The sequence below is a fragment of the Nelusetta ayraudi genome, unplaced genomic scaffold (genome assembly GCF_046127955.1).
Source record: "Nelusetta ayraudi isolate G7.1 ecotype Tasmania unplaced genomic scaffold, CSIRO-AGI_Nayr_v1 ptg000004l, whole genome shotgun sequence".
Lineage (NCBI taxonomy): Eukaryota > Metazoa > Chordata > Actinopteri > Tetraodontiformes > Monacanthidae > Nelusetta > Nelusetta ayraudi.
In genome coordinates this window covers 908,549-923,568 of record NW_027466054.1, presented here as the reverse complement: position 1 = coordinate 923,568, position 15,020 = coordinate 908,549, and the positions used below count along the sequence as shown (strand labels likewise).

General features: G+C 44.3%; 1 protein-coding gene across 4 annotated transcripts; it reads left to right on the top strand.

Annotated features, from left to right (window-relative positions):
* Positions 1-2,735: 2,735 nt before the first annotated feature.
* Positions 2,736-14,903, top strand: cyp20a1 (cytochrome P450, family 20, subfamily A, polypeptide 1). Of its 4 annotated transcripts, XM_076042427.1 has the most exons (13): positions 2,737-2,950; positions 3,362-3,411; positions 3,535-3,701; positions 3,781-3,926; positions 3,995-4,162; positions 4,242-4,320; positions 4,399-4,511; positions 5,536-5,590; positions 5,681-5,801; positions 5,999-6,110; positions 6,197-6,261; positions 7,843-7,932; positions 14,332-14,903. In XM_076042427.1, the coding sequence occupies exons 1-13, from the start codon at positions 2,879-2,881 to the stop codon at positions 14,480-14,482; spliced, it is 1,389 nt and encodes a 462-aa protein (XP_075898542.1). In that variant the 5' UTR covers positions 2,737-2,878; the 3' UTR covers positions 14,483-14,903. The 4 variants fall into 4 exon arrangements, with proteins under 4 accessions (XP_075898552.1, XP_075898568.1, XP_075898558.1 ...); XM_076042437.1 differs by lacking the exon at positions 7,843-7,932 and having other exon boundaries at positions 2,736-2,950; XM_076042453.1 differs by lacking the exon at positions 6,197-6,261 and having other exon boundaries at positions 2,736-2,950; positions 14,332-14,469.
* Positions 14,904-15,020: the final 117 nt, after the last annotated feature.

Below are 15,020 nucleotides of genomic sequence, written 5' to 3'. Positions count from 1 at the left end.
GTATATAGAACGTAAACATCAGACAGGTTCATCTCAAGCTCAATAAATGCCTGACAAAATGGAAGAAAGACTGAAAATGGGCTGACAAATGAGGTTGTAGGAGAGTTCTACATGCTCTTAGCAGCTGTCCTTAGAGATACAGTGGCTTGCAAAAGTATTCATACCCCTTGAAATTTTCTGCATTTTGCCACGTTACGACCACAAACATGAATTTATTTTATTGGATTTTTTTTGTGAAAGACCAACACAATGTGGCATACAATTGTGAAGTGGAAAGAAAATTATACATGATTTTATTTTTTTTAACAAATAAAAAAACTGAAAAGTGTGGTGTGCAAAAGTATTCTGCCCCCTTTTCTCTGAGTGCATCCAATTACCTTCAGAAGTTGCCTGATGAATGCTGAATGATCGAATGTTGACCTAATGACTAAATAGAGTCGACCTGTGTGTAATTTAATCTCAGGACAAATACAGCTGTTCTGCGATGGCCTCAGTGGTTTGTTAGGAGAATATTGGGGAGCAAACAGCATCATGAAGTCCAAGGAACACACCAGACAGGTCAGGGATAAAGTTGTGGAGAAATTTAAAGCAGGCTTAGGCTATAAAAAGATTTCTCAAGCTTTGAACGTCTCACGGAGCACTGTTCAGTCCATCATCCGGAAATGGACAGAGTATGGCACAACTGAAAACCTACCAAGAGACGGTCGTCCCCCTAAACTTACAGGCCGAACAAGGACAGCACTGATCAGAGATGCAGCCAAGAGGCCCATGGTGATTCTGGATGAACTGCAGAGATCCACTGCTCAAGCCGGGGAATCTGTCCATAGGACAACTATTAGTCGTGCACTGCACAAATCTGGCCTTCATGGAAGAGTGGCAAGAAGAAAACCATAAAAAGTCCTGTTCTCAGTTTGCCAGAAGCCATGTGAGGGACACGGCAAACATGTGGAAGAAGGTGCTCTGGTCAGATGACACCAAAATTGAACTTTTTGGCCTAAATGCAAAACGCTATGTGTGGCAGGAAACTAGCACTGCACATCACTCTGAACACACCATCCCCACTGTCAAACATGGTGGTGGCAGCATCATGCTCTGGGGGTGCTTCTCCTCAGCAGGAACAGGGAAGATGGTCAGAGTTGATGGGAAGATGGATGGAGCCAATTACAGGGCAATCTTGGAAGAAAACCTGATGGAGTCTGCAAAAGACTTGAGACTGGGGCGGAGATTCACCTTCCAGCAGGACAACAACCCTAAACATAAAGCCAGGGCTACAATGGAATGGTTTAAAACAAAACATATTCATGTGTTAGAACGGTCCAGTCAAAGTCCAGACCTAAAATAAATCGAGAACCTGTGGCAAGATCTGAAAACTGCCGTTCACAAACGCTCTCCATCCAATCTGACTGAGCTTGAGCTGTTTTGCAAAGAAGAATGGGCAAAAATTTCAGTCTCTAGATGCATAAAGCTGGTAGAGACGTACCCCGAAAGACTTGCAGCTGTAACTGCAGCAAAAGGTGGTTCCACAAAGTGTTGACTTAGGGTGCTGAATACTTTTGCAAGCCACTGTACCATTGTCCTCCTTTTTGGTCCATCATCACAAAAAATACTCCCAGAGGGGAGTGTTCCACCAAACAGTCACAAGAAGTGCAAAGTTCTCCACCTGGAATACAATTCCCATGTCCTTTACAGAGAAGTAAAGAAATAATCAGAAATAAAATCCAGAGTTCTCCACACAGACCAAAGTTTAAATGTTCTTTTGCAGAGGAAAGAAAAGATTTAAGATTAAACTCACTCAGCATGTGATTAGTGATTGCCTCTGACTTAAATAGCGTCTCCATATCTCCCAATATTTGTTACCTCTTTCAGTGTCATGTCTCAGAGAAAATGTTAACCTTTCCATGCATTCTTCAACTATTTTTATCCACATAACACTTTAGGTATATATATAGCAAGCATGTCCTCGCTTGAGTTTGTCACCTGGAACATGCATGGAATAGGCACCAGGGATAAAAAAAAAATAAAATAAAAAAGATACAAATTCTTAACCATCTGAATTTTCTTTAAGCCACACACTCATAGTGTTGTGTTTACACACACACACACACACACACACACACACACACACACACACACACACACACACACACACACATATATATATATATATGAATATATGTGAATATATATGTATATATATATGAATATATATATGTATAAATATGAATATAGATATGTATATTCATATATATATATATATATATATATATATTCATATATATATATGAATATATATATATATATATATATATGAATATATATATATATATATATATATATGAATATATATATGTATAAATATGAATATAGATATGTATATTCATATATATATATATATATATATATATATATATATATTCATATATATATATTCATATATATATATATATATATATATATATATATATATATTCATATATACATATGTGTATATATATATATATGTATATATATATATATATATATATATATATATATATATATATATATATATATATATATATATATATATATATATATATATATATATATACATATATATGAATATTTATATGTATATATAATATATATATGAATCTGAATGATGGCTCCTCTCAGCCCCCCACTTCGGGCAGGTACTCACATCGGGTTGTGACCACATCAACGTCCATGCGCTCGTCATTGCTGCTCTGAGCTCGACTACTCTTCCCTCGCCACCAGTGCGGTCGATCGCAGAGACGCGGCCGTTCACTTTGTGTTGACGTGGTGACAGTAAGACAGTAAGTGCTGCTAAACTTTCTGATATTGACGGTCGAAAGTTGGCAGACACACACAGGAAGTCATGCTGGACTTTGCCATCTTCGCCGTGACGTTTGTCATCTTTCTGGTGGGCGCTATTCTGTACTTATACCCGGTGAGTCTCCGCAGTGTTCCAGTTAATTGAGAAGCTGCTTGCTAGCTGCAGCGCCATCGTCCCTTCCAAATCCCGCTCCTTTATATTGACTTTACCCCCAAAACGTGTATTTGGAGTGTGAAACTAATCCTCTCAATGTAGTCGGCTGGTGTCCAGCAGTCGACCTGCTTCAATAAAACGCCGCTGAGCGCCCAGAAACTTATTGGTTCTTCTCCAAGAACTGAAGTCAGCAGCCCAACACTTTGTTGACTTCCTGTTTGTTTCTCCGTCCAAATCTCGACGGCCGAGAGGTTTCTAGATGGCGTCACCGCCCCCGGAAGTCATGAATGCACCCCCCACAAGCAGTGTGATTCCATAAATAATTTTAGTGTCAGAAGGTGTGCGTTGACTGAGTGTTGAACCTGTTTGCAGTCGTCCAGACGGGCCTCTGGAGTCCCAGGTCTCAACCCCACCGATGACAAGTGAGTCCTGGTCTGCCAGGGTTCCTCACAGGGTTCCTCACAGGGTTCCTTACAGGGTTCCTAACAGTAGGTGAGCAGGATGTCTGGACACAGTGCTCCTGCATCTTCTCTCTCTGCCCTCAGGGATGGGAACCTGCAGGACATTGTGAATCGAGGCAGCCTGCACGACTTCCTGGTGGGCCTTCACCAGGACTTTGGGCCAGTGGCCTCCTTCTGGCTCGGCCGGCAGCCGGTGGTCAGTCTGGGAGCCCTGCAGCAGCTGCAGCAGCACATCAATCCCAACCACAGCAGTGAGTCCTGCATCTCCAGCACAGGTCCTCTGGTTCCTCTAGTTCCCTAGGTTCCTCCTCAGCTTTTCCTCCTCCTCAGCTGACTCCTTCGAGACCATGCTCAAGTCGCTGCTGGGCTATCAGTCAGGGCTGGGGGGCGGAGCCACGGAGGCGGTCCTGAGAAAGAAGGTCTACCAGGGCGCCATTGACAGAACGCTGGAGAAGAACTTCCAACTGGTGCTGAAGGTGGGTGGGTGGTGGAGGTAGGAGGTTCCTTCCTTCACACATTGTCTGACTTGTCCGCTGTTGTCCAGCTGGTGGGCGAGCTGGTGGACAAGTGGAGCTCCTTCCCCGAGAGCCAGCACACGCCGCTGTGTGCCCACCTGCTGGGTCTAGCCATGAAGACCGTCAGCCAGCTGGCCCTGGGAGAGACCTTCTGCCAGGACGCCCAGGTGGTCTCCTTCCGCAAGAACCATGATGCGGTGAGTCAGGAACCAGCAGAAATCAGTGTTGAGCTCCTTGATTCTGAAGTTTCTGCTGCTGCTGCTGGTCCACCTGCAGATCTGGTCGGAGATCGGGAAGGGCTTCCTGGACGGCTCCCTGGAGAAGAGCCTAAGCAGGAAGGGACTCTACCAGAAAGGTGAGGAGTGAGGAGGTGAGGGGGTGAGGGGGTGAAGGGGTGGAAGCTCTGTCTCAAGGTTCTGCTTTGGACCTCCAGCCCTGGAGGAGATGGAGTCGGTGGTGCTGTCCGTGGCCAGGCAGCGGAGGGGAGGCAGGAGCCAGGAGGTATTCCTGGACACTATGCTGCAGGCCAACCTCACCGAGCGACAGGTGAGCTTTGATCCTGACTGGAAATGTAACAGTATGAAAATTTTACATCACGGTTATTGTGACCAAAATTATCACGATTATCATTGCTATCACGGTATTGTTGAAATGTGCTTAAAATGTTAAAAAAGTACTGATACACACACTGAAATTAATTAACCACGTTTTATTTTGAAAACACAAATAAAATAATAAGAAATTCCTCGAGGATTTTTTTTAAAACACGGAACGCTGTATTCTGTTGGAGTTCAGGTAAACATGGACTCAGGTAAAGCAACTTTAAGGACGACTGGTTGTGGTTAGGTATAAAGGTTGGGTGCAGATTAAGGTAAGGGGAACACATATAAACGGGTGAACAGATTTCGACATAACACCGGCATCCGGAGCTAAGACGGAGTCTATAACTTTAGCAGCGGAGCTAGCGTTGTGCCGGAGCAGAAACGGACCGAACATACTGTACATCTCTAATATAATTATTGTGTCTACCTCACTTCTGAAGCAGCGTCGGCAATAAATAAGTAGCAGCGACCGCACCGAAACACAAGATGCTGTTTTGCTGCTGCATGTGCCGTGTGCCTGCAGATGCAACTTGCCAATTGCACCAAAAATATTTTACATTTTTAAAGGAGTAACGTTAGGTAACACTTAAAACTTCAGTTTACTTTTTTGACGACCAGTTTCCCCTCAGCATCCTTGTAATAGCCAAACTACGCCCAGACTTCGGACTTTGTCTTTTGTGACGGCGAAGAAGTCTTGTCTGAAGAAGACGCTGGTCTTCTTCCATTTTTACAACCAAAGATTGTATACTGTGCATGCGCGCCTGTGTCTGAGGGATGAGCAGTAGGTTTTCAAACCGCGACAATCAAACACGGTTTTATATGATAATTAAAATCTGAAACCGTCATAACTGTTGGACTTTTTACCGCGATTTATCATTTTACCAGTAATTGTTACATCCCTAGCCCAGACACACAGTCTGATGAGTCTCTCGAGAGGAGACACCTCTGATCGATCTTTCTGTGGGCAGGTCATGGAGGACTGCATGGTCTTCACCCTGGCTGGGTGCTCCATCACCGCCAACCGTAGGTCCTCACCTGTACCTTCACCTGCTCATCAGTAGTTGATCTAACTAACCTGCTGCTCCTGCACCCCCCTCCACCCACCCATCCCAGTGTGTATCTGGGCACTCCACTTCCTGTCCACTTCAGAGGAGGTACAGGACAAGCTGCACCAGGAGCTGGAGCAGGTCCTGGGCACTGAGCCCGTCTCCCTGGAGAACATCCCTCAACTCAGGTCAGCACCGGTCGCTCCAGCCTCCTGGACCTCCTGCAGGGTGCTTCAGTGTGTGTGTGTGTGTGTGTGTGTGTGTGTGTGTGTGTGTGTGTGTGTGTGTGTGTGTGTGTGTGTGTGTGTGTGTGTGTGTCTGTCTGTCTGTCTGTCTGTCTGTCTGTCTGTCTGTCTGTCTGTCTGGGCATGCACGCGCACCTCAGGTACTGCCAGCAGGTTCTGAACGAGACGGTGAGGACCTCCAGGCTAACCCCAGTGGCAGCCCGGCTGCAGGAGGTGGAGGGCACAGTGGACCAGAACATCATCCCCAAAAAGGTGAGAGGTCAGCTCGCCTCCTCTGGAGGTCAGAGGTCAGGTCCTGGTCCCCTTCAGCGGCTGGACAATGTTCTTCCTGCTTCCAGACGCTGGTCATCTACGCCCTGGGAGTGGTCCTGCAAAACCCAGACACCTGGAGCACCCCCTGCAGGTCAGGTTGTGATGATGATGATTAAAGGGGACCTATTATACTAATTTTCGGGCCTTTGTATTTGATTTCTGGCCCCTCCAGACCAGCAACACACCATTACCCGCACTGAAAGCTTTGTAGATCTGTGTCTCTCACTGCATCGCTTCCTCGTATTTCCTGCACCCCGCGGAAACGCTCTGTTTTACTTCACTCCACCCCCGGCCTCCTCTGTGTACGCCCCCGCCCAGCCCACTACGCTGTGATTGGTCACTCTCTTGGTCGCTGCTGAGCCTCACTTCCTCAGTTTGCCGGTGCGGCAGTTGAGAATAAACAGTAAACTTTACGAAACAGGCACAATTTAAACACTTACCGTCGTGAAGGCCTCACCCTTTAGGTTTACCAGCTAATCCAGCTTCGTACGGACTCAGCGCGGGCTGAGTTACGGCCGCAAGCTGGACCGAAGGTCCCAGGACGTTTTGTTTTTTTCACCCTCCGTCTCCCCGGAAATATATTTTACTTTGTGTACTGACCGTGTTTTTGTTTTGTGTTTTTGCGAGACATCTTAATAGGGCTTAGAATGATTTGGTTTCATACTGTTGACTTGTATCAAAACACTGTCCGAGCAGAGAAAATATGGACGCTAAAACGATCACTGCAGTCATAGAGTCGTTTATTATTAGACAAGAATATGTGCACAACTTAAGTCCACACCGAGCACAAAGCAGGAAGAGCTCTATACAACCCGTTACCATGCTGGCAGCGTGAACATCGCTATAAGGAGCGAAACTTGCCAGTCAAAATCGCTGCCTCTTCAGTTTCGCTGCCAGCGAACACAACACACATAACAAGCAGAGCACGGAGTTAGCGGTGGTGGCTAACAGTTCATCAACACGATTCAGCGGTTGTACGTTGCAAGTAGTCTTAAAACTAATGTTGCTTGAGGTCACAATACACTCACAGTCCTCATACATGTTTTCAAATATTGCCGTGGCGGACTATTCTCTCGTCGTCCACCAGGGGGCCGAGTCGAGCCCGTCTCACTCCCGTTGCCGACCGAACTGGTGTTCCATCGCATCCGCATTAGGCTGAACAAACCTCCAACATTTTCTCTGTTCGTTCCACTCCGACGGTTGTGGTCCTTGGTGCTTCGGTAGTCGCTCGGCAGTCGTTCTTTTTTTTGTTGTTGTTTTTTTTATGAATTTCCCTGGCACCGAAAAAACATTTTCTTGGAGCAGCGCACTGCGACATCACTTCCGGGGCAGAGCCGGGGAGGGCGGAACCAGACCGAGAGTGTGTCTGAGCATGGCCATGTAAGGAAATCCGGCACGCATTGACATCAATGCGATTCCAATGTTAATAAAATCTCCGTGAACAGAGCGTTTAGAACCATGCCCAACAAATTGCAGAGCTCACGTCCAAACGCATGAACGTCATTATTTGACGATTTTGCAACGTTTGACAATAGAGTTCAACATTGTAACAGTATTTAGAGCTCAGAAAAGTGGAAAAGCATCATAGGTGCCCTTAAGATGGTAATATGATGATGATGATGATGATGATGATGATGATGATGATGATGATGATGGTGATGATGGTCTGCAGGTTCGACCCAGACCGCTTTCAGGAGGAGTCAGCCAGGAGGAGCTTCTGCCTGCTGGGCTTCTCAGGGAAGCAGACGTGCCCTGAGCTCAGGTAGTCATTCCTTCATTCCTTCATTCCTTCATTCATTCTTCTTCTTCTTCTTCTTCTGACCCGGTGATGGCGGTGACTGGGGTCACTGAGGCGTCCCCAATACCTGTGCCTCCCCCTGATAACAGTGACCTCCCCTTGTCACATTCTGAAAGAAAAAAAAAAGCAACTGATAGTTTTATAACGTGCGATAATGTGTTTTAACTGGGCCAAAAACCACAGCATGTATTTGTGCTTGGGAGTGTTTTTCTATTTTTTTTGTCTTTATGTCTTTTGTATTTATTTATACTAAAATGTAAACCTGTCTGATGTTGGAGACAGGGGCGTAGCCATCATTTTTGAAGTGAGGGGGACAAATTGGTCAGAGGTCTATGATTTATCATCCTCTCACGTTCAATTGCACCTCTCCTTAGCTGCTATAGAACCACTCTAACACAAACCGCACAGCACCAGGAAACCAACTTAAGCTCTTTAAAAATAATATACTATGAAAGTCAAAATCTAAAGCTGCCGAACTCTTGTTTAATTGACCTTGAATGACCTTGAGGGCATCTACAATACAGGGTGAGTAGCCAGATATTTAAGCGCCAAATGAAATCAATTAAGACCAAAACTTCTGTTAAACACTGTTTAGAATCATCATCAGCAAAATTAAAAGAGTTAAAGGTATTGATTGATTCCATATTGATGTTTGGTGCTAGATCTGCAGCAAAGCGATTGGTTGGAGTCACATAGCCACTCCAATTTAGGATGGCTTTCTCTTCTGATACAAACATTTGCTTGATAAACGACTCGCACCGAAATGTTGCAATAAATGATCTTTATCTTTCTGCATGTTTGTAAGTGCACAGGATTTTCTCTTCCAGGTACCATTTTTTAAAAATCAGTAAGTTTCTCCCTGCCTGTCAGTGCTGCAGCCTGGTCTCTCCCCCTGACACATGACCTTCTCCCTGCACAGCCTATTGCAACACAGACAAAAACATTTAGTATAGATAAAAGTAGTTCTGAAATAGCAGTGCAAATGCCACTCTTAGAGTCTTTCTTATCATATTTACATTTCCTTAGCCAGTTAAAATTTCTCCTACAATAATATAGATATTAAATGTGAAAATCAAAAGTTATAAATGGATTTAAGAATAGTAGTAGTGAAAAAGCTGTGGAAATGAATCACAAAGTCAGTTTTATGTTTTTTGTCTCAGCAAGTCTTATTTCTTTTTCCCACCTGTGACCCTGTGGAATCATCCTTGTTGGCCTCAGGTACACACGTTGGTCTCTTCCCTCACCCTGCTCTTTCTATTTAACAGGAAGAGTAGGCGATGAGAATATAAACTATGATGCAAAAAACAGTGAGCACATCTGTGCAGAAATTAAGGAGGAGTGGGTGTATAACAAGCTAGCTTAGATAACTAAAGTCTTAGGCAATAATATACAATATAGAAAATCTCTGTTGTAGCTAAACATTATCTACATGTAAGAGCATTACTCAACTTACACGGTTTGTTGGGGGGGGGGTCTCAAGTTTTTTGCTTCTTGGCCGGCTTGCTGAACATGATAAACAAAAACGTCCGTCTCTGATGACACTTCGCTGAGCTCCGTGGTGTCCGCGGTGTCACTGAGCTCAGTCTACTCGTCTCGCATAAACGCATTTCGATATATTAAAAATGAATTAAGCGGTTGTAATGGCTAGGGATGCACCGATCAGATACAGGGATCGGTATCGGATCCGATATTGAATAAAATTCTAGATCGGGTATCGGTGACAATGAGCCGATCCAATGGCCCGATCCATAGGAGCAGTTCCGTTCTGTGTATTTCTATGCTGTGCGATGCGAGTGACGTCTGCGACAGAGCAGCGGCCGTGCGGTTGACGCAGTTGACACGGTTTTCAAAGTGGAGCGAGCGAAAGGATCCGCCGTCTGGAACTACTTTACATTACCTCCGCCATCAAACTACACGGCTACGTGCAATATCTGCACCGTTAATGTTCCGATACACATACTGGACGGTAGCTTTACAACCGATATCTGGAGCTCCGACGTTTCCCCCGTGTCGCTTTTGAGTTTAACAGCACGTTGGCTGGATGAGAGTTTCGTTCCACGCAGTGCGATGTTAAATGCAGCAAACTTTCGTGGATCACACACGAGCGAGGCAACTGCCGCGAGCCTGAAGGATATGTTTGACAAGTGGCAAATTCCGTTGAGCAAAGTCCATGTGATTCTGAGGGACAATGCCAGCAACATGAGAAAGGCGATGGACAACATGGCAGTGCGTAGTGTGGGCAGCGTCGCACATACAGCTGGTAGTCAACGAGGGACTTCTCTCACAGCGCGCAGTGAGTGATGCCGTTGCATGGGGGAAAAAAAACACGTTACCGCTGATTTTTTTTTTTTATTATTATTTTTTTTTTTTACCAAGCTATTGAAGCTATTCTGTTATTCAGCTGGTTTTGTAATGGGTGTTAAAGTTCTGTTTGCACAATTGCACTACACTATAGCTGATTGCTGTTTACTTTGAACATCTGCCATTCAAGCTCATGAAGCTATTGTTTTGTTTCTCAATTTCAGCTCCTTCACTATTTATTTTACATTACACTTTGAATTCCTAATTGCACTGACTGAACCATTTTAAAGAGGGTTTGTTCCTTTTTCATGTTGTTTGACCAAGATAGTTAAGTTATAGTTTTCTTTTTTTTTCTCAGTTTCAGCTTCTCTTTCATTTTACATTTTGTGTTATACTCCTAATTGCACTGACTGAACAGGGAGATATTTATTATATATTTTTTTTTCCATGTTTGACTTTGACAAAGCTAGTGAAGCTATTTGTTTATTTTGAATTACTGTACTGGTACACAGTATTAAATAAGTCTTTCAGTAAATCTGGATCATTTTATTTGTTTTTAGAAAATGAGGAAAGTCTGACATTGCCTTGCACAAAAATACATTTTTTTTCTAAACAAGAAGACATAATTTGTTAGGTGATTCAATGCTGTTTTTCTGTATCGATATCGGATCGGTATCGGCCGATACTAAACTTCAGATATCGGTATCGGAAGTGAAAATAGTGGATCGGTGCATCTCTAGTAATGGCTGTAAAAAGTGCGGGGGACGGAGGGCACAGACGGGAAGTTGGGGGTGCATGTCCCTGGTGTACTCCATGGTTGGAGATGACGAAGCAATGTCTGATGAGGATATAATGAAAATGTCATAAAAGAGATAATTACCTGAACATGTGAAATAAAATGCAAGAAAATAGAAAAACAGCGTGTGGTTGAGAGTGTTGATAGTGACTTCGACTTTACTCAGGATGACAATGATGCACTTCACTTGGTAGGAATGATCAAAAAGTTCCTTGAAGACACAAAAGGCGTACGGCAAATAGCGGTATGGGAGCACTTTTCAGACCTTAAGCGTTTTATTAATTCTGCCAATCCTCTTACAAGGAAGTTTGGAGAAGTGCTCACCGACCAAAGAAATTTACCAAATGCGAAAGTACTTTGGAAAAGCCAGAGAAGAAATAAATAAGGGAGAAATTGATGGCTAATCTACTTTTATTGTTGTTTGTGTCACTGATGTGTTTTTTTTTTATTGAGTTTTTATTTATTTTTCCATTCATGTGGGATTTTAGCATGGGGATTTTAAACATGAATTAAAAGAGCTGCTCTTTTTAAATTGATGGAAGTAAAACGATTGAATGTATTGTTTCTTCAAGAAACGCACTGCCTGACGACAAGGTCAGTGATTGGAAGAGGGATTTTAAAGGGGAAGTGATTTTGAGCCATAATTCCAGTGTCAGTGGTGGAGTTGGGATTTTATTGGCTCAGAATTTTTTACTGGCTTCTTTTAGTGTTGAGAAAATCATTCCAGGGTTTTTACTAAAGGTTATAGCTTTTTATGAAAATGTAAAATTAGTCTTTTTAAATGTCTATGCTCCAACCAGAGGGTTGGAGAGACTTACATTTTTAAATAAGCTTGATGATGTTCTTAAAACCTGTTGTGATGATTTTATGTTTTTAGGCGGCGATTTTAATTGCACTGAAAATCCCGCTCTAGACAGGAATCATCCTGAGCCACACCCTGGGTCGTCTCACAGGCTCAGACAGCTCATTAAAGATCACCAGCTGTCTGACCTGTGGAGGGTTTTAATCAAAACCAACGACGGTACACATGGAGCCATACCAAATAATTTTTTTTTATCCCTCGGCAGACTTGATGGTTTTTATTGTTTTAATCACCTTTTAAATATTTCTAAAGGGTGTTTAATCCAGCCTGTTGGTTTTAGCGATCATTGTCTTGTCATTGTCAACTCCCATTGAGCTGTAGGAGGGCCGTCATCACCTTACAGCCAAAGAAGGGAGACCTGCAGGACATCAGGAACTGGAGGCTGGTGTCCTTGCTGTGCATGGATTACAAAATCCTGTCCAAAGCTCTGGCCCTTAGGCTGCGAGAAGTGATGTCGTCCATCATCCACCCTGACCAGACCTACTGCGTGCCGGGCAGGCTCATAAGTGACAATGTCACTTTAATTCGGGATTTTTTGGACCTCTCCAGTTCATTGGCTCTCGAGACTGGTCTTATTTCCATAGACCAGGAAAAGGCTTTTGACAGGGTTGAACACCAGTACCTGTGGCAGACCATGGGTGCCTTTGGATTCAATCCTGACTTTATAGCCATGATCCGGGTGGGACGGTGGAAATGGCTGGTGCCAAAAATGTCTTACAGAGGCAGAACCCTCATCGTCAACAACTTGGTCTCGTCCTCATTGTGGCACAGACAGCAGTATGTACCACAATGAGGCTGGGGGTTTTAGATCCCTGCAGGAAGCACTGGGTTCCACAGAGCATCCTTTTCCTCCCCAAAGAAGAGGGAGGACAGGGCTTGGTACATCTGGCCAGCAGAGGCTCTGCCTTCAGACTCCAGTTTATACAGAGGCTCCTGATTGGCCACAAGGATGTTCTGTGGAGACCACTAGCCCGTTGCATCCTGCAGTGGTTTAATTTTTTTAACCTGGATTTTAGTCCATTTTAGTCCAAATTGTTTTTAATGGACGTGACTCGCACGAGCACAGCTTCACTGCCTTGTTTTTATCGGAGTGTTTTTAACGTTTGGAACCTCCTGAGGAAGCAGAGGGCGGAGCAGGCCGACTCGTTGTACTGGCTCTTGCGTGAGCCTGTCCTTCAGGGAGCACTACTGGACTGCCCTAGCTGGGGGGGAGTGACTCTGTCCAAGGCCCTCCAAGCTGCAGGGATTACGACACTGGGCAAGGTGGTGGAGCTGACCGGTCCTGGCCTAGAGGACCCCGTCCCATTGGCCTCCATGTTGGGAATAAAATCTGAGAGCGCCGTCAAGCAGCTGCTGGACCACTGGAGGGGAAGATTATTTGGACACGAGCACTCCCTCCTCAGTTTGCATGGCAGAGGTTCCCTGACCCCCAACCCAGAGGACATCTTCCCTTATGTTGGCCTGCTCCCAGACTTGAACGACTGCAGCGCCCCTCTTGCTGGAGGCCAGTCCAGTTGGAGGTTGCAACTGGAAAAAAACTTCATTCATTCATTCATTCATTCATTCATTCATTCATTCAGTCATCTTCTATACCCGTTTACTCATATTCAGGGTCACGGGGGTCTGCTGGAGCCTATCCCAGCTGTCTTAGGGCGAGGAAAAAAACTTTTACCAAATAATTGTAAAACCTTTGCACAAAGACAAACTGAATGGACGCTTGGATACTCCATGGAGAAATTGTGTAAACAATGAAAAAAAGCCTGCATGGAGGACTCTCTATAAAGCCCCTATAGGAAAACGGCGTGGGGACATTCAATGGCGGATCCTCCACGGCATCGTAGCCGTGAACTCTTTTATCGCTGTGATAAACCCGGCCGTGGAGGACACCTGAGAGAGACTTGTTTTTCATTGTTTTTATCAGTGTGAGCGTCTGTTGTCTGTGTTCAGTTTTTTAGATAGAGTTTTTAACCGATGCCAGGAGGTTTTTAACAAACACGTTTGTCCTTGGTTTTAACTGCAGTCGCCAGAGCAAGAGGAAAGGCCAGGTTTTAAACTTTGTTTTAAGCCAGGCTAAGCTGGACGTGTGGTTGAGCCGTGAGAGGAAGATGAATGATGGGGCAGAGGTCGATCCCTCGGTCATCTGCAAAAAATCCAGTCCAGACTCTATGTTGATTTCATGTTTTACAAGAGAGCAGAGGACTTGGATTTCTTTTCTTGAAATGTTTTTGCTGCGTTGTGTGCGGTGGCAGAGGGGGAATTATTTTTGTTCGTTTCGTTTTATTTATTTATTTATTTATTTAGTTGTTTAGTTAGTTTGATTGACGAATGTGAATAAGAGCGGCAATTGAATGTTATTTTTCAAAATCAATCAAATCTTCTCCTTCTCCTCCTTTCTGCCCTCCAGGTTTGCCTATACTGTGGCCACCATCCTGCTCAGCACCTTGGTGCGCCGGCTGAAGCTCCAGCAGCTGCAGGGTCAAGTGACCGAGGTCCGCTCTGAGCTGGTGTCAACGCCCAGGGAGGAGACCTGGATCACTGTCAGCAGGAGGCGCTAGATGCAAGATTCCAGATGCAGTTAGATAAAAAAAAAACAAACAGTTGAGGATAGAATCAAAAATGCTCAGCGTGGAACACAGTATCAGTTCCATTCGCTGCATCTCTTCAGGCTCCCTCACCGGAGGGACTGGGCAATACTGGTGAAACTCAGAGACATTGGGAAAAAAATACACAACTGAATGCTGAACAAGTCACAACAAATACAGCTGTATGTGTCTCTGTTAGTTGAAGAGAAAAGAGAGACATGCATTGATTATTGATCAAAAAGTGTTTAATTACAAACAGAACGTTTGTTGTCTGATGACGATGGAAAGATGGGATTTAGGAAATAAAGTGTCACCAACATTATATTAGTTTTTTTTATCAATAATAAAACTATTTCATTAATTTATAACGTGATGCTTTTCTCGTTTTTATTTTTATTTTATTTGACGGTATTTTGGAGTTGGGCGCCTTCCAGCGTGCTGCAGTACTTCAAGCAGCCGCGGAGGCGCTGGCGAACCTTCGCGCACGCTCACGTTACGCTGCTGTGGCGCG